This window comes from Petaurus breviceps, unplaced genomic scaffold (genome assembly GCF_028583685.1).
Source record: "Petaurus breviceps papuanus isolate PSGF00001 unplaced genomic scaffold, PetGlider_PUasm1.0 90638, whole genome shotgun sequence".
In the NCBI taxonomy this organism is placed as follows: domain Eukaryota; kingdom Metazoa; phylum Chordata; class Mammalia; order Diprotodontia; family Petauridae; genus Petaurus; species Petaurus breviceps.
In genome coordinates, this window is record NW_027187295.1 from 5026392 (window position 1) to 5049840 (window position 23449).

The 23449-nt window shown below is 34.6% G+C and overlaps 1 protein-coding gene and 1 long non-coding RNA gene across 2 annotated transcripts in view; one reads left to right on the forward strand and one right to left on the reverse strand.

Moving 5' to 3' along the window:
• The window catches only part of LOC138143314 (uncharacterized), a 358919-nt gene that overhangs the window by 121527 nt on the left and 213943 nt on the right, over nucleotides 1-23449 (reverse strand). The window lies entirely within an intron of this gene.
• The window catches only part of ITGAV (integrin subunit alpha V), a 116244-nt gene that overhangs the window by 15061 nt on the left and 77734 nt on the right, over nucleotides 1-23449 (forward strand). The window contains exon 2 of the mRNA XM_069064512.1: nucleotides 4013-4140. Within this exon, the coding sequence (XP_068920613.1) occupies nucleotides 4013-4140 (128 nt within the window). The remainder of the gene's footprint in view (nucleotides 1-4012; nucleotides 4141-23449) is intronic.

Sequence of the window (23449 nt, forward strand, 5' to 3'; positions counted from 1 at the left end):
TTCTTTCTTTCTTTCTTTCTTTCTTTCTTTCTTTCTTTCTTTCTTTCTTTCTTTCTTTCTTTCTCTTCCCTCCTTCCTTCTTTCCTTCTTTCTGCCTTTCCCCAAGAAAATTTCAGTTGAATTGACAATCCAATTTAGGTTGGTCAAAGTCAATTTAAAAATTGTTGGATAACTTCAGATAACAGGTAGCTAGAGGGTCTGCCTTGGAGTCAAGAAAACTTGCCTTTGATACAGTTTGCTTATGTGACCATGGGCACTTAACCTGATAGTGCTCTAGGTAACTTTATAAGAGTATTGCAAGTGTATTGTTGCTCTGGTCCAATGGAGACATTTCTGTTTCTGGAGTTCCTCATACAGATGAAATCACTAGTTCAGACATATACAACCCTGTAGCAGCAAGCACCCCAAGAGTCCCCAGGGTGGCTGCCAACACAGGTTCTTAGATCTGCTTTGCTAAAGGAAAGCAACTCAAAATGGGTTAACAAGCTTACTTTAATCTATCAAACATATATCGCTTACCTTGTTCAGGGGAAAGTCAGCACCCCGAACTTCAGAGTATACAGACAGAAGTTACAGGAAAACAGAAAAACATATCAAGCAGACAGGCCTCCAAACTGTCCAACCATTACATCCATATCTAATCCCAGTTACCAGAGAGGGAAGCATCAACATCTGGGTTTTCAAAGCTGGAGGGGGAGGGAGGGGCTCAACGGCTGCCCAGAGTCTCATCTGGTCAAATCACACAACACTTTTCAAAGTGAGCCCCAAAACAAAGCCTCACATCAGGGATTATATAGCCTTCACAAAGTATCTCCTGAGAAACAAGCCTCCCACCACAGGCTCCAGGTGCAAGTAAGCCTAGGGGCAGGAAAGATCTTAAAAATTTACATTCCTATAACAACCCCTTACACCAACCCCAAATTTTAAATCATTTTTTAATATTTTAAATTACTTTTTTCAGTCGTTAAACATTTATTTTTTCTTCTTCCCCCTAAAAAAATAAAAATATACATAGTCAAGCCAAACAAATTTTCCATGCTGGCATGCCCAAAAAGACATATATCATTCTGCTTATTTAGTCCATCAACTCTCTGTCCAAAGGTGGGTAGCATTCTCTATCGTTGGGACCTCTCGAATTCATGATTGAGCATTGCATTGATCGGAGTTCCTAAGTTATTTAAAATACTTTATTTTTCAAAGTTGTTTGTATCATATAAAATTTCTCTTGGTTTCGCTCACTTTATATTTTATCAGTTTATACAAATCTTTCCAGGTTCCTTGAACTTCATCATTTCTTACAGAGTAATAGTATTCCATTACATTAATATACCATATTTTGTTCAGCTATTCCCCAATTGACAGGTGCCTCCATTGTTTCCAATTCTTTGCAGTCACAAAAAGAGCTGCTATAAATAAATATATAAGTATAAACATAGGACATAGTCCAAATTACACTAAAAAATGGTTATAACAAGTTACAACTTCACTAACAGTGTATCAATATATCTATTTTCCTTTAACTCCTGTCAGCATTTGTCATTTTCTGTATTTTCTGTATCAACTTTGCTGATCTCATGGGTTTCAGATTAAACCTCAGAGCTTTTTTATTTTCCATTTCTGTAAATTATTAATGTTTTGGAACTTCTTTCACATGCCTTGGTTAATTTGGATTTCTTCCCTTGAAAATTGATTGTTTTGGCCATTTAACAATTGGGAGAATGGTTCTTAATCTTGTAAATTTGAATCTTTTCCTTATATATTATGGAAGTGAGAACTTTATCAGAGAAACTTGTTTCAAAAAATCTTCACAGTTCACTGTTTTCCTTAAAAAATTTTTTTTTAATAATGTTTCCTTTCTAATCTTAGCTATACTATATTTGTTTATGCAAAACCTTTTTAATTTTATGTAATCAGAATTGTAAGTTTAATTTTTTTGTGACCCTTTTTATCCCTTGTTTGGTCACAAACTCTTCTCCTGTCCATAAATCTAAAAGGGGATTGCGTGCTCCCTCCTCTAATTTGTTTAAAATTTGACATTTTGTTTTTAGGTCAGGTATCCTTTTGAAGTTTGTCTTGGTATATGGTATAAGGTGTTGATCTCAACCTAATTTCTGTCAAAGTGATGTCTGGTTTTACAACCTTTTATTTATCAAATAGTGAATAGGGTCTTTGGGTTTATTCCCACACTAGATTATAAAAGTTTTTTTTTTTTCTTTTGTATGTTGTATACCTAATCTGTTCCACTGATCAATATTTCTTTTGTAACCAGTACCAAACCATTTTTGGGCATTTAGGTGGTGTTGTGAATAGAGTACAGGGGCTGGAGTCAGGAAGACTTCTTTTTTGTGAATTCAAATCTGGCCTCAGATACTTACTAGCTGTGTGCCTCAATTCCTCATCTGTAAAATGAGGTGGAGAAGGAAATGGTAAACCACTACAGTATCTTTGCCAAGAAAACCCCAAATGGGGTCACAAAGAGTCAGAAAACTGAAAAATTCAACAACAAAATCATTTTGATGATTACTACTTTGTAGTATAGTTTGAGGTCTTTTTTTTTTTTATCATTTCCCTTGAGATTCTTGACCTTTTCTGATTCTAGAAGAATTATTATTTTTTGTAGTTCTGGCTCTCTAAAGCAATGCTTCAGTAATTCTCTATGACATGAATAAGTAAAATAATTTAGGTATTATTATCATTTTTGTTATATTTCATGCATAGTTTTTAAATTGAAAATTAACAAATGAAATTTTTGACTTCTCCTAAGTTTGCTTTAAATAAGTTTTCGTTAGATATAAAACTGACAATCCAGAAACTGACTATAATCAGAATAGTCTAAACCTATTATGCTGAGCATATTTTTTTTCTCTCAGCTGGCCTCTCCTCATATCTAAGTAGCAGTATCAGGTGAAGAGAAAAAAGTTTTTCAGATAAGTTAAACATCAGATGTTCTGAAAGTGAATATATAGGTGTTATTTAATTTTACAATAGTTCTCTGAATACAGTGGGTACTCTCATGAATGATGTCTTGGCTTTTATTATGAATCTTTTCTGATTAATTCAGAGCACTACTGCTTAAAAACATATTTCTTATCAGGTTATTTGACCATGGTATTTCTACTCAAAGGCACTGACTATCTCTTTGTAAAGTTAGGCTCCAGAATAAAAATCAGACCATTTGCTTCTCCTTTTCTGACTTATTCTGTCACATATATCAAGCAGATTTGTTCTTGGCTCCTTTTGCTGAATTTTTCCTTCCCAGTTTGCACCCTACTATTTTCCAGGAGACTTGTACTTCCAAACCTTGCGTCTCACCCTCTTAGTTTGTTGCAGTGGTTTCTTAACTCTCTTTTTACCTCTTTGAATCTTTACTTCTGTATCTTTTAGGAAACTTTCTTATACTTAGTAGAGTAGTTTGAAAACTTTTGTGTTTTCCTTCAAAAAGTATAAGCCAATACAACTTAAGTAACCTCTCTTAAAATCTTGAAATGACTCTGAATCCATAATTGGTACAAATCTGTTAAGTTTCAGCATGATGAAATAAATATTGTACATGATATATTAATTGCCATAGAATTCTAGTGAGTAGAAGAAAGGGGTTATATTGCATTGTGATATAGCATCTAATCAGCTGAGTGGTGTAGTGTATAGAGCACTGGGCCTCGGGTCAAGAAGACCTGAGTTCAAATGACCCTGGGCAAGTCATGTGACCCCTATTTGCCTCAGTTCCTCATCTGTAAAATGGGGTCAAACTGGAGAAGGAAGTGGCAAACAACTCCAGTATCTTTGCCAAGAAAGCCCCTTGGACAAAAAGTCCATGGAGTCATGTAGAGTTGCACATGACTAAACATCTGAACAACAAATGGCATCTATCATATTGTGATCTCTCCATGTTTCATATTTGCTAAAGATGTCAAAAGAATGCTGGCCATTTCATTATTAGAAAGCTGTATTTTAAATTGTGGGATGTCAGATCTTGAATCCTTCTATGTGTGTGGTTTGTTTTTTTTTAAAGGATGTTCCTTCTGGTTGGAGCTCCCAAAGCAAATACTACCCAGCCTGGCATCGTAGAAGGAGGACAAGTGCTCAAGTGCAGCTGGGCTTCTAACCGAGCATGCCAGCCAGTGGAATTTGACTCAACAGGTAAATATGAGATAATTAACTCTTCCTTTAGTATAATTCAGCTACTAGATTTCAGTAATTATCTTAAATTGGATAATTAATCCTTGTAAATGGAAATTTTTCCACTTGAATGTTTCTGAATTTTAAAGCACATTAAAATACATTTTATTCTCCTACTCCAATGAATATCCAAGGAGGTTTCAAATGCTCAGCTGATAATTCTCACTGAACTTTGAAAAATTCTGAAAAAAGTCATGTTCCCATAGTGTTTTTGGTCTCTATTCTGACCAAAGAGTAAGTCTGTAGGCAGAGCAAAACATTATTTTGGATTCTGTATCTGCCAATTTAAAGCATTCTTTCATCAACTGCTAGTAAGAACTGAGTCCCAACAGGTATGAATCTTTCAAAGCTTTGTTTTGTGCTACCAAAACCAGTTAGACATCTTTTTTTTTTTTACTCAATATTTTTGTGATTAAAAAAGAATGTTTTTAAGGCTTCAAAAATGTCTGTGCTTATTCTAGTCCAAAATTTTCTGGGAAATTGGAATTTTGTTGTTCTCATGACATGAGAGTATAATCCATTTGGACAAAGCTCAGTGCCATTAGAACTGTAGAATAAGGTGGGGGTGGGGCAGGTAGAAAAATGATCAGTAGTAAGTTACAGATTTCACGTTGGCACTTCTAAAGCAACAGTGTTGGATGAAAAGGAAACCTATACATGTACGAACACATAGAACTTAGTGTGCACATATATTGGAAAACTTCATGAACCTCAAACAAATATTGTGATATTTCTATGAGGCATAGTTTTACATAAATTGGAATTGTAGTGATTAGTTGTCAAAGTCTATGGTAGAATTTGATAGATTATGGCATCTAGCTAGAGGCCTAAAGTAAAGGATAGCCCATGTTTCTATTTTCTTTAAGTCGGTTCTTCCTAACTCCAAAATTCTTTGTATGTATGAATTAGAATTTCAGGAACTAAAAAGGACTATATTAAAGAGAGCACTATTTTGGTTCCAGCCATAGAGTCAATATTACTTGACCATAGATCGTTAATTTATATTTCTGTTCTATTTGCTTGTATCTTGCCCATCAAAATGGTTTTCCACTAGTTTTTCCAGTGGTTAGTGGAAAACACAGGACACTTTTTTCCTCCACTTGAACCTATCTGTATTAAATCCTTTTTTTTTTTTTTCTTGCTTTAGGCTAACATTTGGAAAAACCCAAGTGTGAGTTGAATAGGCTCAGTTTTACAGCAAATGGGGAAACACCTGTGATTCAGAATGTTACGGGTCAGAGCATGTGTGTCTGCCAGAAGAATATGTATACTTTTAAAATGAAACACACCACATTTCAGTTTTGGCAGTCTGGACTTGTTCAGATATGTTTGTTTATTTAGCTTCAGAGATTACAGTGCCGCACACGGTAATATAGGGACTATTCTTTCAGGCATTTGGCCCAGTGTTCTTTCAGCTAAATCACAGTTCAATGAAATGTGAATCTGGAAACAATCATATTTTACTTTCTTTATGTTATATTTTCAAAATGTAGTTTCAGCCATTGAACTTGTTATTTGTTATAAGTTCTGAACCTGTTGGCGAACAGGATTAAGTGCATTTGAAAATAAGTTTTTACTCTAGTGTTTGACAATATTGTGAAGCTGTGAACTCCTCAGAATAGTAGTTTTAAATGTATAAAATAAAATGCCTGGAATCACAAAGGAAAACAACTTTATCAAATATTTTTTTAAAAAAACCCACCAAATTGAATGATCACAGGCTAAGACTCCTGATCCAGAAAGAATTAATTTGGTCTTTCCTCTAAAATAAATAAAGAAAAAATCAAGTAAATATGCAGAACCAACTAGATGTAGGATCAGAAATTTTGAAACTTTGTATATAGCTAGATATTACATAGTGATTTTCAATCTAAATTAGTTTTCAAAGACTGGTTTCTGACTTTAAGAATTTATAACTCAAAGAAGAAAAGCAGAAAAAATGTATAAATACTACATAGGATATTTTATCCTATGTAGACTTTCTAATTTTCTATTTCTAATATAGGAGAATGTTTATATTTAATTTGTTCCCTTACCTTGTGTAATTAAGAAGGGCCTGGATATGAGCTAAACAGAATTTTCAACAAGGCAGAGGAGTCAGAAAACTGTCATAGTGGTGTGAAAGATGAAAGGGGACTTGGAGGCATCAGATACTTAGGAGAAAAGGAAAAGAAACCATACATTAGCAATAAAGAATGTACATCTGTTGTGATGATCAACAGTTTTATAAATCAGTTTATCCTTTGAATGTTTACATGTACCCAGATGTTAGACTTAAGTATAAATCATAACTAAGCCATTTTCCCACTACTTGTCTGAGCACATTGCCTTTCACTGAAGCTCAAGGAAAATGTACTTGGTGTTTTTGTTTTAAGACAATACATAACATAGTTTCTTGGATTTTTTAAAAAGTCAATTGAACACCTAATGCTTTCCCCTCTTGACTTCAGAGACTAGTTTTAAGACCCATTATACATTTTCATTTTTTTTGTGTGTGATAGCAGCAGGTCTGTCTAAACCAGTCAACAAGCATTTAAAATATAAAAGTAAAGATAGCTGTTTTCAAATCAAAGTAGTTTTCCTTCATGTGTATGTTGAAGTAACAATTTTATGCCTTCTCCCACTCCTATTTGAGTAGTATTCTCTGGTAGGTTCCATTCCATATGAACTATACATGAGTTTTTGTAATAATCATTAGGCAATGATTACTACTTTTGGTGCTCTCTAACCCCCTACCTCTTTAGGGTCTTCCTCTATGACATCATAGTTTAAGACTTCTTTTTCCTTTTCTCATCCTCCAGAACTTAGATCTCATACGTCCCAATACCTTTGGGACAGAGGTGGCAGTGGATTAATCAAAAAAATAAGTTGTATTGATGTGTTAGCTGACTGTTATCTTCTCTCTTAGGTAATTTAACCTGACTACAATGGACTTGTGGACTTATCAGTATGAGTACTCTTTCTAGTACAGACTCCAGTCCATTCATAGTTTCTTATTCTATGTAAATCTTGTTCATATCTTGCCATAAATTCTCAATAGAGGGTCTCCCTAAACTTTGAGAACTTTCCTTTGGGTCTTCTGATGTTCTGTAGATAGCACTGCAGGATACAAGTCGACCATTGGTTATTCTTTCCTTCCTTTCATGAGCAGCCCCCCTCAGTTCTGAACATCTGTTTATTTGACTGGATGATATCCTATATGCTGCTTTATGCACACATATTTTTATGCTCACCACAGAGGTAAGCTTTTTTGTTCTTTCAAATTTTATTTATTTTTAGTTTACAAAATTCATTTCTACAAGTTTTTGAGTTCTAAATTTTCTCCCCCTCTCTCCCCTCCCCCTTCTCTGTCCTCCCCCCTCTCTCTCCTCCAAGATGGCATGCAATCCGATATAGGTTCTACATATACCTTCACATTAAACATACTTTCACAGTATTCAAGTTGTAAAGAAGAATTATAACCAGTGGAATGAACTATGATAGAGAAGAAACAAAACAAAAAAAAAAAGAGAGAGAGAGAGCAGATAATTTGCTTCAGTCTGCATTCAGACTCTGTAATTCTTTCTCTGGATGTGGATAGCATTTTCCATCATGAGTCTTTTGGAGTTGCCTTAGAACCTTGAATTCCTGAGAAGAGCCAAGTCTATTCAAGCGAGTCATCACAGATACAGTGTGTCTGTAATTGTGTACAGTGTTCTCTTGGTTCTGCTTCCCTCATTAGCACCAGTTCATATAAGTTTTTCCAAGTAATTATAAAGTCCGTCTGCTCCTGATTTCTTATAGCACAATAATATTCTATTACCTTCATACACTACAACTTCTTTAGCCATTTGACATCCCCTTGATTTCCAGTTCTTGGCCACCAGAAAAAGAGCTGCTATAAATATTTTTGTACATACGGGAAGAGGTAAGCTCTTGATTACTCTTTGGGTCACCTGTGATTATGATTCTTCATAGACTGATCACCCTTGTAATTTTTTCAGCCATAAAGAATCACTGTGTAAATAATAACTGTTTTTTTTTTTAAAAAGACCTCTTCTCTTAGCAGCTTGTGGTTGAGAAAAATTAATATTGTGCTGTATTATTTAATAATCAGCATTTCTCTGTGATCCATCCTTTTCCTCATTTTGTCAGACACCACATCTGAAGGGTGTGATCTAGTAATATGATTGCTCCCAGCCCTCAAAGCATCAGCTCTTTAACTGGTTTAGGCTGGGCCTCTCCCTAGTGGGACCCTCAATTCTGTTTACCCCATGGGCAGAACCAGTTTGATCCTAGGGACAAGTCTCCTGCCCTTACTTTCTAATCAAAGTTAGGGGTGACTTGGTCTTCATGGATAGACCAGGTGAGGGAAATCTGATTTTGAGATAGATTTTGTTTTTCTAGCCAAAATTGCTAGGGGCAGCTGGGTCTTACAAAGCAACTAACATTCCTTAAGTGTGTAATGGTCATGGGAATTTGAAGATCTTTTCTACCTCTTAATAAGCCTAAGGGACTTTGAAGACCTTCCCTGCTTTGAAAACAAATTCTGCCCCCTAACAGGCTGAATGTAGTCACATGGAGCCTGTGGTGGGAGGAATTTGCTGAAGGGTGGAGCAGAGCCCACAGGAAGCTGGGAGTAAGAGCCAGCTAGACAGTTGGGAGGAGAGCACACTTCAGACGGAGACAGATAGGCTTGTGAGTAAATGTTGGTCTTAGTGTTTGTGGGAAGGCTAAAGGATGGTGTGGCTCTCTATGCTGTTATGGCTTATTAACATTTTTTGCTACCATGATGGAATTGGCTTACTGGTTTTGGGATTTGGTTTTCTAGTGTCTAAATAAATATTTTGTTTCTGTCTTTTGTGTGGAGAGTCTGTTATATTTTGTGATTGAGCACCATGCAGGTATATTTATAGTCTATGGATATTGCATTGGCACTATAAAGTGTCATAGAAGGATATAATCAGCCACATCTGCAGACCACCTTTACCCAGCTGCAGACTAATCATATCAACTGAATATTAGTTACCCCCTGCCCTTCCCAAGATGAAGTAATAAAGAGAAGCTGAGAACATTTTCCCCCCAAATTTTATTTTAGATTCAAAAGCCAGAACACAAATAGAGAATAGAGAAAAGAAACAAAAACATATCATAAATTTAAATATTGGAACTTAAATACAAAGTTAGAAATAAAAGCATGATGCATAGCAGAACATAAAAGAGGATTCAAAATATGTAACAATAAATTTTCATTTCAAGAAAGCCTATTTGATAAATTATACTCATTGTGTTAAGAATTGTCCATCTTTGGGGCGTCCAGGTAGCACAGCAAGTAAGAGCACCAGCTCCAGTGTCGGGATGACCTGGGGATCGAATTTGGGCTCAGACACTTAGCACCCAGCCAGAAACACCTGGCCATGTAACCTTGAGCAAGTTACTTAACCCAATTGCTTTAAGAAAAAAAAAAAGAATTGTCCATCTTTTGTTTGCTTCCTTGTGAGTTTTATTTCTGCTGTGTGCTTTTTTACTTTGTTCTTTTTTTCCCTTCCCCCAGAAGGCCCTAATAAAATTTAGATATGTTTCTCTATGACTATGAATATATACATACCTCCCCTCCAAGGCTACAATAAAGTTTAGATATGTTTCTCCATAGCTATAGATACATACACATAAACATATATATATAAAAAATATAGACATATACATTCCCAAACCTGTTCTACTCCTGATCATTGTTTTTATGTGTATGGATATCTCTTGTTTCCTATTCCTCTTGCTCCTTTACTTTACTTTTGCCCCCCACCTTGTCCTCCTATGACTTGCCTACTCCCCTCCAAGGGTCCCTTCCCTATCCTCCTATTCCCATAAATCTAAACACCTTTCTATACCCTTATTTAACTATTCTCTCACCCTCCCCTCTAAACATCCCTCCCTTGTACTCTCTCCCCATCCCTATGCCCCTACCATTTTATTCTGAATTTAGAAGACTTTTATACTCTTTTAAATATATATGTATTATTCCCTCTTACACCCATTCCAGATGGAAGCAGGTTACCAGGAGGGCGGCTAGGTGGCGCAGTGAATAGAACACTGGTCCTGGAATCAGGAAGACTTGAGTTCAAATCCAGCCTCAGACACTCAACACAAAACTAGCCATGTGACCTTGGGCAAATCATTTAACTCCAATTGCCCCACCTTCCCCCCTCCAAAAAGAAAAAAAGAAAGTAGGTTACCAGAACTACTAGCCCTCCTCCCCCATTTAATTCCTATGTATCAATTCTTCCTCTTGTACCTCATTTGTATAAAATAATTACTCTTTTTTAACTGTTCCTAAATGGTTTTACTTTTAAAATTCATATCATGCTCAGGTTTTCCCCAATCTTTCTTATGAACTACCCAATTATTAATAAGAATCTTAATCATAAATTTTATATTTCATATATATATATATAAAGTAAATGGTCTGTTCTTATGGATCCCTTATAATCAGTCTTTGTTATGCACCTTATATTTATATTAGTTTTTAATATGTCGAATCATCTTTAAGTTCAGGATTTTTTTTTAACAGTCTTGAAAATCTGAGCTTTTAATCAGATGTCCATTTTTTGTCATTCAAGATAATAATTAACTTTGCAGGGTATGATATTTTTGGCTGGAGTCTCAGTTCTTTTGCTCTTCAATATGTTGTGTTCCAAGACCTGTGGTCTTTTACTGTTTCTGCTGTTAGGTCTTGTGTAATTCTAATTATGGCATCATTATATTTAAATTGTTTTAATCTTGGTGCTTTTAATATTTTTTCCTTGAGCTGGGGATTTCAAAATTTGTCTATGATATTCCTATGAGTTTTCCTCAAGCTCTCTTTTAAGTGGTGATAAATGGATTTTTTTCTATTTCCACTTTGCCCCCTTGTTTGAATGCTTCAGGACAATTTTCTTTAATTATTTTTTGTGTTGTTAATATTGATTTCTTTTTTGATCCTAACTTTAAGTTAGTCCAGTTATTTTTATATTTTCTTCTCTTGCTCTGTTCTCCAAATCTGTTTTTCTTATAAGATGTTTCACTTTCTTTTCTATTTTTTCATTATTCACATTTTGTTTAATCATTTCTTGATCTCTTATAATTTCACAGGCTTCACTTTGCCCGATTCTAATTTTCAAGGTGTCATTTTCTTCCTTAAGATTCTGGATCTCCTTTTCTAGTTGGTTGACTTTCCTTTCATCCCTTCTTGTTTTTCTTGGATTATCTTCTTTTTTAGTTTTCCCTCCATTTCTGTCATTTGGTTTTTAAAATCTTTTTTAAGGTCTTCTATAAATTCCCTTTGGGCAGGTGACCATTTGACGTTACTCTTTGGGGGAACTGAGAACTATTAACTCACTTTCTCATTAAAATGTCTACCAATTGAGATTGCCTTGCCTTTACCAGGGGAGGTCCAAATGATGTTCTGTCAGGTCAATCAGAAGGAAGACTTAAGTTTAAAAGGCCCTTTTGCCTCCCATTGTGGACTTTTGGTTATTGAAAGAAATGACCTAATTTATTGGTTACTGCTAGCCTAAGTAATAAATTGATTGATCGTGCTTGGAGCTTTGTCTCATGACAATCATCCTTTATTATCAGGTAGCATCCCCCTGTTAATAAATAATATTATGCTCAGAGAATTGCCTAAGTTTATACTTTTGTTAAATTTCATTCATGACAAGGTAATTAAAAGTAATTTAGAGTTTCTCAGATATAGTTCAACCTGCAGTGTAGTACAGATTTCTTGTCTGTGTATTTCTTGTATCCTAGAAATTGTTGGTGACTTCATAATCTTAAATACTGTTTCTGCTTTTCTCATGTGGCACTTCAGAACGGTTTGTCTATACTCAAAAGTTATACTGTAATTGATGGTGGTATAGAAATACTGGCAAATCTATTCCATATGTTTGCTGTCTCCTTTTTAGTTTCATCTGCAAATATCTAGGAATGATTTGGCATAATTGATTCTCATTAAAAACTTTTTGCTGCTTCTTTTTGTCCTCTTTCTCGTACTGTTTTGAGTTCTTGGAGATAATCAATATTATTTGTAATTTTCTGCCATCCTTCTATAGTTTGGCAAACTGTCTTGTACTCTAAACCAGTGTTGCCCCAACACAAGGGTGCCATAATTTTATTAAAATACATGAATCTTTAAAGTGTTCTCAATGAGTGATGCAAATTTTGGTGAACTTAAGATATCATCTTTGTGGGATTTCCATGTGTTGGCCTCTCAAATAATACTGTATAGGTGACATTCTCTTTATTCTTAGAGTGAGACCCATTCTTTCAAGGAAAGGGCTACTTTTACTCTTTATAACATGCTGAGTTTTTTCAATAGAATATAGGAAAGAAGAATGTAATGCTCTAATTTCATAGATAAAAAACTGTAGGCCCAAGAAGAAACATTGACTTTCTCAGTGTCACAGAGGCAATTAGTGCCGGAGCTATGTCTGGAACACAGCTTTCTAATCTCCGATCTAGCTGTTGTGACCTCAAAACTAGATTTCTAGGAAAATTTGCTTAAGTTTTGACTGGTTTTTAAAGTATAACTGATAAGTTATGAATACAGTTTAAGAAAGGTGAACCAAACCAATTGGTAATATTAATCATTTCAATGGTATAAATTTCTGATTTTTCACTTTTCAAATTATAAATCATTAAAATACTCTTAACTAATTTTTTTGCTTTTTCTTAATTTTATTTCCTATTTTCATTAGTATATATATTATTTATGACAGAGTTTCTTGATCTTTTGTCCAGACTTCCTTAGAATTTGGAGATTCTGGAATATGGATAACAAAAACATTTTTATCTTCATTTTCACTAACTTCTAAGTGAAATTATCCATTAAAAATTATTCTGAAAATGGGTTCATATGCTTCATCAGGCAGTTAAAGGAATTCCTAGACACAAAAAAAATGTTGACCCTAGATTTAGAGAAAAATTTGAGGAGTAGGGTTCTTTAAAAACAACAAAAACAACTATATCTGTGATCAGTCAAAAAAAAAAATCCATCAAAGATTTACATAATAATAGAGTTTCAGTGAGAAAAAGGAAGAAGGACTGAGTGGAATGATTTTGTTATAACTTCTTATCTTCAACCCAATCCTTAAGTACCTTGTTGATCAGTTACTGTTTCAGGGATGGAATTTGACAGAAAGGAAGAGCTGGAGAGGGTAAGGTGGAAGGGGGTGTGCGTGTAGGTTTTCAATTTTGTGAAATGGACTGAAAATAAAGCCCTTCCCAAAAGGACTAGGGATACTGTTCTCTTTCTTCTCTGGCACTACAACTCTCTGGTCAGTTTAGTCCGTCAACAAACATTTATTAAGCACTACTTTGTGCCAAGAACTCTGTTAAAAAGATGCAAAGAAAGGCAAAAATATGGTCCTCTCAAGGAACTTACAGGTTTCCTGTTCTACACTGCCAAAATAATGCTAACTTACGCAGTCTTTTTCTGTAAGGAAATGCATTTATTTAATGACTACTTAATTCTTCATAATCAATGTGAACTCTGGGTTAATTTTTTTTCCTTTATTTTTTAATATATTTTTAACTTTGATTTTAAACCGTTTTTAGTTCCAAATTATCTCCCTCCTGCCTGCCCTTCCTCCACCCATTGAGAAGGCAAGCAGTATGATATCAGTCATACATATGGAGTCATGCAGAATGTATTTTCATATTAGCCAGGTTGCAAAAACAAAATAAAACAAAATCAGCAAGAAAAATAAAGTGGAAAAAACAATCCTTCAATCTGCACTCAAGAGTTCATCAGTTTTCTCCCTGGAGGTAGATAGCATTTTTCATCATGAGTCCTATGGAATTGTCTTGGATCATTGTCTTGAGCAGTGTAGCTAAGTCTTTCACAGTTGATTATTATTATAATATTGCTGTTACTGTGTAAGATGTTCTGCTGGTTCTGCTCACTGCACTCTGCATCAGTTCATATAAGTCTTTCCAGGTTTTTCTGAAGGCATCCTGCTTGTGATTTCTTATAGCATATTAGCATTCCATCATAATCATATACTACAACTTGTTTATATGTTTCCCAGCTGATGGACATACCCTCAGTTCCTATTGCTTTGCCATCACAAAAAGAGCTACTATGATACTTTTGTATATATAGGTCCTTTGCCCTTTTCTTTGATTTCTTTTGGGTACAGATGTCGTAGAGGTATTTCAGGGCCCTTTGGGCATAGTTCTAAATTGTTTTCCAGAACAGTTGGAGCAGTTTACATCTCTACTAACAGTGCATTAGTGTACCTATTTTTCTACATCCCTTCCAGCATTTATCATTTTCATTTTTTGTCATGTTAGGCAATCTGATAGGTGTGAGGTGGTATCTCAGAGTTACCTTAATTTGTATTTCTCTAGTCAGTTGTGATTTAGAACTCTTTTTATGTGACTATTGATAACTTTGATTTCTTTTTCTGAGACCTGCTTGTTCTTATGCTTTGACCATTGAGCAATTGGCTCTTAGTTTTATAAATTTGGCTCAGTTTCCTATATATTTGACATAGTAGGTCTTAATCAGAGAGACTTGCTGTAAAACATTTCCTAGTCTCTTGCTTTCCTTCTAATTTTGGCTGCATTGGTTTCCTCTGTGCAAAACCTTTTATTTTCATGTAATTGAAATTATCCATTTTACTTTCTGTGAATGTCTGTCTCTTGTTTACTCATAAACTCTTTCCTTATCCATAGATCTGACAGGTGAATTTTCCTGTATTTTCCTAATTTACTTGTGTTATCACTCTTTATGTCTAAATTATTTATCCATTTTGACCTTATTTTGATGTGTGATGTGCGATGTTGGTCTTTGCTTAGTTTCTGCCAAACTGCTTTCCAGTTTTCCTAGCAATTTTTGTCAACTGTTGAGTCCTTGTCCCCAAAACTTGGATCTTTGGGTTTATCAAACACTAGATCACTATGGTCACTTACTACTGTGTATTGTATAACTAATACTTCCACTGATCTACCATGTTATTTCTTAGCCAATACCAAATTTATTTTGATGGTTGTTGTTTTGTAATGTAGTTTGAAATCTGGTACTGCTAGGCCTTTTTGGGTTAAATTGTTACAATAGATGATTTGATACTCTTCCCCCATACTTAAATGTGTGGGGCTTTTCTCCGTTCTCACATGACTTCACATATGCAGCTGCTAACTACAGGTGGGGGACCCACAGGGGATTGCTCTGTTAATAAGATAAAAGGGAAAAAATTATAAATGAGGAAAGACATGCAGAGAAGTTTAAGAAGTTAAACAACTTCTCCAGTATTCATCAAGTTCATGATAGGGCCAAACTATCTCCGTAACAGACCTAATCACTTGCACCATCATGCTGTTTTAATGAAGGAAGGAAGGAAGAAAAAAACAAATGTGAAATATCCTAACAAATCAGAAAATCCTGAAATGAATCCAGGGCTTTAAATGCTTTCATATGATCCATATTCTGTCATTTGTACAGTACCAGACATACCTTGTGCTTCATAGTAAGCATTATTAATGTTCTGAAATTTTTTCTCTTAGCATTTATTACACCCAAAGACAATGTTATGGTACTGTAAAGGAAATTTTTATGTTAAATTAAATTTTAAAGCTGGAGACAACTTTATTTTCAGCCAATTGGGAAGGCTTTAAAAAATCCTTGTAATATAAATATTTAGGGAAGTATTCATTTTGTATGTCATTGTGACAGGTACTTGTTCCAGAAATGTCTAAAGACCTTCAGAATGATCTTTAGTAATATGAGGAACATTGATGCTTTCCATTCCTTTAATGGTGTGCTTTTTTATGTTATTCCTTGGGAATCTGGCTTGTGACACAATTGACAAATCAGCCAAGAGAATGATGTGATAGGAAGTGTAATGCTTGGACAGAATGCCAGTGATAAGCCTGAACAATTTGAATGCTTCTGGATGTATGAACTAAAGTTTCTTTGTGTATTAAAAAAATAGAAATATGAACACCAAGCTATAAGCACTGTGGGAACTAAAACCTTATTTCTAAGGGTAAGTATGTCCTTTTTTTTTTTTTTAAATAGCTAAGAGCCTACACTGGTTTCTTTTTCTAAAGAACTTAATAATCCAAAAGACTAAGTGATTATGAAAAGGCCATTAACTTTGACCTACAAATGCAAGAGCATTAAAGCCATGATGAGCTTGCTACTCATCTCTGTTCATGTATCGAAAAAATTATTCAGAATATGAACCACGAAGGCCAGTAGCCTTATCTAACTTGCTTCAGTAAATGGGATATCAGAGCAGAGACTCAGCAACTTTTTGTGAACATAAAAATAGGAACAGATTTTTACCTTTTAGAGTCTATCTCTACATCGGCTGTAGAGTCAGGAAGACTTGAGTTCAAATCGGGCCTCAGATACTACCTGTGTGACTGGAAAAGTCACTTAACCCCAATTGCTTTAAAAAGAAAAAAGAAGATATTTTTAAATTCCTGAAGAATTTGAGAAGTATAAGGAAAGGATAAAAAATAGGATGATCTGACCCTATCTCCTTTGCCATTGCCCTTCTAATTGGGGTGCATGATCTAAGAAAAAGATACTCAATTTGCAACTTCTTTAATGGATTCTTGATCTCTTGGTTTTGGGTCCTTCTTCCAACAATGAAGCTCATAGGAGAATTAAGTATTCTTTGTGACTTTTGTCTGTGCTTTCCTGTAAGTCCATTACAATGGATCTAGCCACTGTGCCAACCAGTTGATTAGATTTTTGAGGCTTTCACTTATCACTGTTTTCATTTTGCTCCCTGGAAAATCCCAGATAGTATCACAAGCTTATAAGCTCTATCATGCTTTCAATTTCTGGTTAAACCAGAGTTTTGATGTGATTATTAAAAATTCTTGTCTCTACCTCCCTCTTAAGTAACCCTACCTCCCTCTTAAGTGTCTCTACCTCCCTCTTAAGTAACAATTCTAGTATATTTTAACTTTGTAATTTTTCTGGAACCAATAATAATTGTGAGATTAGGCCAGGGATAAATCCCAGAATTATTACTACTACTTAATATTGAGTAACTATGGGAGTATATGGATGAAAATAGCTGTTAAACTGCTCAACTTCTACCAGGTCTCTCACAATGCCAGATGAGAAATATGAGTGAGGTGATACCCATCTTTCCTATGGTATGATCATATGAGGGTTCCATGTGTGTATGTATTGTTTGTGCTGTGTGTGTGTGTGTGTGTGTTTATCTTCCCCCTACAATGTTCCAGTAGTTCTATCAGCATGAAAGACCCCTCTGTCTTTGTGGGCTTCTCACCCTTCAAGGTCTCTCTGCCCCTGCAGGACTTTCCTTAGTTCAGTTCCTTAAGCAAACTTCATTTAAAGGAAATGCCTGGTACAATTGTCATGTTCACTCCTTCTTTCCTTACCATTCTTTACTCCTAATTCTCTGGACCTCCTTCTCCACCATCCTATCTAACCCCCTTTTAGCTTCCTTTTATGTGTGGTCTTTTCCCATTAGAATGTAAGCACCTTGAGAGCAAAGATTTTTTTTGCTTATATTTATATTCTCATAACTTTTGATACATAGAAAGTGATTAATATCTGCTTGTTGACTTCACCTATTAGCATCTAATTTCTATATTAATTTGATTAACAAAACTTAGAAATGTGAAAATCAAATAATATTAGCATTTGATTAGAGAAAGTTATTACCATAATTTTATTTTGGAATCCAGGGAGATGTATTTCTTAAAGAAATTTTCTTTTCATGAAGACGATCTACCAAATGAAGAACATTTTTTCTTGATCCCCAGAGTACAATACAGAGTATTTACACTTTAAAATCTTTTATAAAAAGTGAACTCTATTTGAGTTTTACATGTGTCCTGCCTTTCTGTTAGTAAGAGTTTTCCACAGCTACGGTTCAAAATTCAAAAGAATTGACACTAGTAACATCAAGACCTTGTCAAATGGATAATTCTGCTCTGGAGTCACAGCCCTATTTATCTTCTTTTCAGAGATTGGATGAATAGGAAATTGGTGGTGGGGGGTGGCAGGGAGAAATAGCTTCTGTTGAATTCCTTGCAGGAAGGAAAGTGAATAAATCCAATCCTGTTTAATTTTCACTTACCTGAAATTATAGTGAACTTACATATGTTCAAGAAAACTAAAGGGATCTTTTCATAGGATTGCAGATATGTACATGTCTTAATTGTTTTGTTTTCTTGTTATTTGTCTGTTTTCTTCATAGAGAAATAAATTATAATATGGAAATGCTCTTAAAAGAAAAACCTGTTAAAGGAAGTCCCTAAAAAATTATTATGGCATGTAGTTAAAGGTATTAAACATGTGCTATAGTACCAATATACATGTTATGAATTACCTATTTTCTTTTGCCGGGAGAACTGGGGAGTGGCGTTGTTTTAAAAAGTCATGTCATGATTTTTTTTTTCCCCTGGAGCAAAAATGTGTCCAGTGACCTAGATCATCTCAGTGTAGGCTGAAGTCATTCATATTGTACACATGCATGCATTATGTAGTAATAAAGGCAACCAAAAGTTTTGCAATACTTTATGACTTCCAAGCAGAAGACTACAGTATTAACTCTTGTAGTATTAAGTTTCATTTAGTTTACAAAGAAGGTGATATTCCCTTGTACTTGCAAAAGGGGTTCTTTGTGCATTGGAAAAGAATAAGAAACTTTAGCCTCAGAGTAGCAGATTAATATACTTCTTCCCTTAAAAAACCTAAAATGTTATGATTGCTTTCTAGTACTATGCTAGCCAGAGTTGTCACACAGTCCGAATGTTTTTAAGAATTCAGCTCAGTTCACATATATCATCAATCCAGCACTTAATCAGCATTAACTACTGCAATGCAGATAATGAACTCTAAAATCTAGTTAAATTTTTTTTTAAAAAGCTGCAAAGTCAATTGCCACTAACTCCACAGCTAATTAACTTTAGGTTTCTCTGCCAACATTTTTTTCCCCTTTTTCTTTGTATCAGAAGAGATAATAGCTCTGTTGCTGGTGCTGTTCTTTAATTTTCGTCATCCTAAGACCATTTTATTGTCAATTCTCATTACTGTACCTGTTACTTAAAAAAACAAAAACTTAAAGAATGTTCCTCCCATTCCTTTTACTTTCCATGCATTGGAGAATGGGAGGGCTGTTTATAGCAGCAATGGGAAAATTGCTGATATTAGAATTTGAAAAAAAAAAAAGGACAGAAAAACCTCACAAACCAAAGCCTCTTCATGTATTTTGTAATTTTCTTCTATGGAAGAAAAAACATCATTTTTAGATTTTTCTTATTTGTCTTAAAATACCTGATGTGAATGTGTCTAAATTTGACGTAGAGCTATACTTATAAATTTAGAGGGTGGAAAAATCTTTGTTTCCTAAATAATCTTTTTTAAAAACTCATATCAGAGAGAATTAGAAAGAATGGGGAGACCATTACCTTTTATTTCTTTTATGTCTTTTGGTTCACTCTTTCAGAATGAGTGAACCTTTCAAACAATGCAGAGCTTTGTGTGAATGCCAGGTCTGGTACACTGGCATGAGGTTCTCTTTCAGTGACCCACTATTTTTCTTTTTCTTTTGTGCAGTTATTCCTTCTCAAAAGAGCCTATTACAGAGGAATATGATGTCAATTTGCAAAAAAATCTCAAAAATACATGGTATGTGGTGAAGGCAGTAGTGATCATAGAAAGAACTGGGCAGTACAGATAGACCTGGATAAAGATATATTGGAAAATAGATCTTAGAGAAAGAATACCCCAAACAGGTGACTAAGTGGTGAGATGAGCACAACAGAAATGAGAGAGGGTATTTCATACTGGTTTAGTAGGAAGACTGGATTTGGAGTTAGATGACCTGGATTTGAATCTTTGTTTCTGTTGTTCTTACATGTGTGACCTTGGGCAAATCTTTTAACTTCTCTTGTCCTCCATCATCTCATTTATATGAGTGCATTGGATTAAACGAGCTCTTATGTCCCTTCCAGATCTAAACTCATGATTTTGTGATCCTGTCACTATCTGTCTAGGTGCCATGGGAAATTAAACAGGAAAGGTAGATGTCATCCGGAAAAATGAAGGATAGTGAAGGATAGCTGCAAGGAATTGGACTTTGTGAGGAAAGACTAAACTGAATTATTTCAGCTTCTCAAATAATAAAATTCATCCTAAATTTTACCCTAGATGGAATGAATTAGTATGATGCCAGTCACATAGTTCTTGCCTTTTGGTTGAATGATAAGTCATTTACTTCTAGACAGCAGCATTTTTTTTTTTTTGGTTAAACCAGAGGGCAGAGAGGACTATCTGTATTCTTGGAATCATAATTCTGCTACTGTTTACCAGGAGGCTTCCCTATAAAAAGATAGAAGTAGAGGCTACATTTTTCTGAAAATCTCTGAAATTGTATGTACTCAAGTGGATTAGCTCATAAACTCCATTCATCCCATAGATGTTTAAGGTTGCCTCAGTTTGCTTGCTCCTTAGGGACAGTAATTTGGTTTAAATATTTCCAAGAACCAATTCATGTTGTATTTCTTATATTTTAGTCATCTTAGGAAAAAATGCCTCCATCTGTTTTGAAGTAATACAGAATGGAAACTCAGTCTTACAAGGAGGAATATATTTGTGGTCTTTTCAAGCCAACAATGACAAAATATTTAGGGCTCTTTCTGCTTATTAAGTCATACATAAACTCTGTAGTCAACTACTTTTTTGAGTAAAATATGATATTACAGTTAGAGTTTTTTTTTTAACTAGATAAACTTTTTAAAATTCAAGTAAGTAAACATTTTAGAATGATTTAAAGATAGCATTATCTTTTTGGGACTATCATTAAAAATTGTTTCAGTGCACTGTGTTGAATTTAGAAATGGACATTCCATTATATGGGGAAAAATGTGAATGGAGTCAATTCAGATCAGTACTTCAGCAAATATTGCTTAAGTACCTATTATGTGCAAAGTAGCATGGCATAGTCTATAGATTATCAGTCCAGGAGTCAAGAAGATGTGGGTTCAAGAACTGTTTATGACCCGCCCTATTTCTGTGACCAAAGGCAAATTTCCTTTTTAGTGCCCATAAATTTCTTTAAGACCATAAGATACATTGAAGGAATTCTTATACCAGGATTTTTCTTTGCTAATGAGATCATGAATCTTTAAATGCCACCTCCCTCTTGCATTCACAAATGTGCAAAGCACTGAACTCATATCATATTAGTACTTACATGGTCTATTTTGAGAAAGACTGGTCAGTCTTATCTCTAGCCCAAAAGTAAACCTGCTGCCAGTGGTACCTTGCATCATTCTTAAAATTGTAATTTTAAATTACAATTACACTCTTAAAATTGTAATTATAATTAAAAATTTCTAGATCATTCTAGAGACAGAAGGAGTCTATATTCTGAGGCATGTACTTTACAAGTGGCGAGTGGAGTCTAATGACTAGTTTGCTACATATACCAAGTTGTCTAAAAGAATTGTTTCTGTTGACCCATTCCCTAAATTTCTGAATTGACCTGAGATTATCCTTTGTTAGGAGGAAGACTAGGAATTTTGGTTATTTCTAGAGGTCAGTACCTACTCAAAAGTCCCAGATCAAAGAAGAGCTCATAGCAAAAACTTAGTAATGAACAGTGATTCAGCTCAAAGTCTTAGATGTAAATCAAATTACCTTTTTATTTTCTACCTCAGGCTATCTGTTAGATTGTCTTTTATCACCAGAATGAAACTTAAGCACTGGGAAAATCTAGCTCATCACAGTATAAAATTGCAAAGCTTTCTAAAAGGCTTGGGTAGTGTTGTAAAATATCTTTCTTTTTAATTTTTAGATTCCATTGGTTAAGAATTTCTCTTGATTTGGACAGGGACAGAGCCAAAGTTTGCATATACTTAGGAAGCACTTCTCTCCAGGAAATAATTCTAGTTTAACAATGTAAACCAGATTCCAGGAGAGTTGTATAAATCACTCTACTTCTGGAAATAGTCTCTCTCTAAAGCAATTAAATGTTTTTGTCATTGATATTCTTGGCATATATCCCCAGTAATGGGTCACTTCTCATCTATCAGACAGCTCGATTATTCTTTACATAATGTACTTAAAGTCAAGGGGATCTGAGTTTGAATCCTATCTTGGACATTTATTAGTTGTGTGACCTTGGGCAAATCACTTAACTTCTGTCTGTCTCAGTTTCCTCAACTGTAAAATGGAGACAATAATATCACCTACACCTCAGGGATATTGGACAGATAAAAAGAGATAGCATGTGTAAAGTGGTTTGCAAACCTTAACGTGCCATATACATGTTAGTTATTACTATTATCACGTCTTAGGTCCACTGTGAGGTTCTGTAAGGTCATCTAGGATAGAAACCATCTTTTATTCATTTTTATACCCTCTGTTAGATAGTGTCTAGCAGGAACAACTTACATAAAATGCTCAGCTTGTAGGTGAATGAATAAATGAATGTTTGTGTTATATTGTATAGACATGTTTGAGTTGTAGTTTGGGTTATATTGTATAGACATGAAAATAATATGATTGTATTTCTTGTAGAATAGTTTATCATTCGGGTGTTACTGATTCAAACATTGGAGTGATATAGTAGAAAGAGTGTTGGGGCCAGGAGAAACATGTGCTAATCCAAATCATTCCATTTCTTTTGGTCTCTTCTTGATCTGCAAATTAAAGGGTTGATCTTTTGCATTACAAAGGTCTCTTCCAGCTCTGTTATGTGTGATTAATAACTTAGACTGACTTTTCCCATTTCACACCAATTCTTATTTACTAAAGTTTTGCTCAAGGTTAAAATCTTCCAAGATTACCATAATTAGTGGAAAAATATTTTTAGCCATATCTTAATGTGGGAAGACAGTGGGAAATTAGTGGATCATAATATAAAATAACATGATTCTTTAAAAGTGAATGGCTTTCATTGCCTCTCTAGACATTTTGGATTTGGCCATCATGCCCAGGCTTTGGTGCTCCTTCAATTTCAAACCTTTCTTGAATTTAGTTCAACAGTTTTCCAGTTTTTACCTGGAAGTCTCCCATATGCCTTTAATTCAGTTGAATTTTATGATGGAATTTTGTAGTGAGTATGACAAGGAGTCCAACATATCACTATGCGTATGCCTGAGGGGAATAGGACACTCCTTGAATTTTCTTCTTTTCTTTTTATACTTCTTTCATTGGAAAGAAGCCATCTGTTTCCTGTGATTTCAGCTATAATTTAGAGAGGATATAGTTTGTAGACTCTCAAGTCTGCAAATGACTCCAATCTAGTCTTTTCCC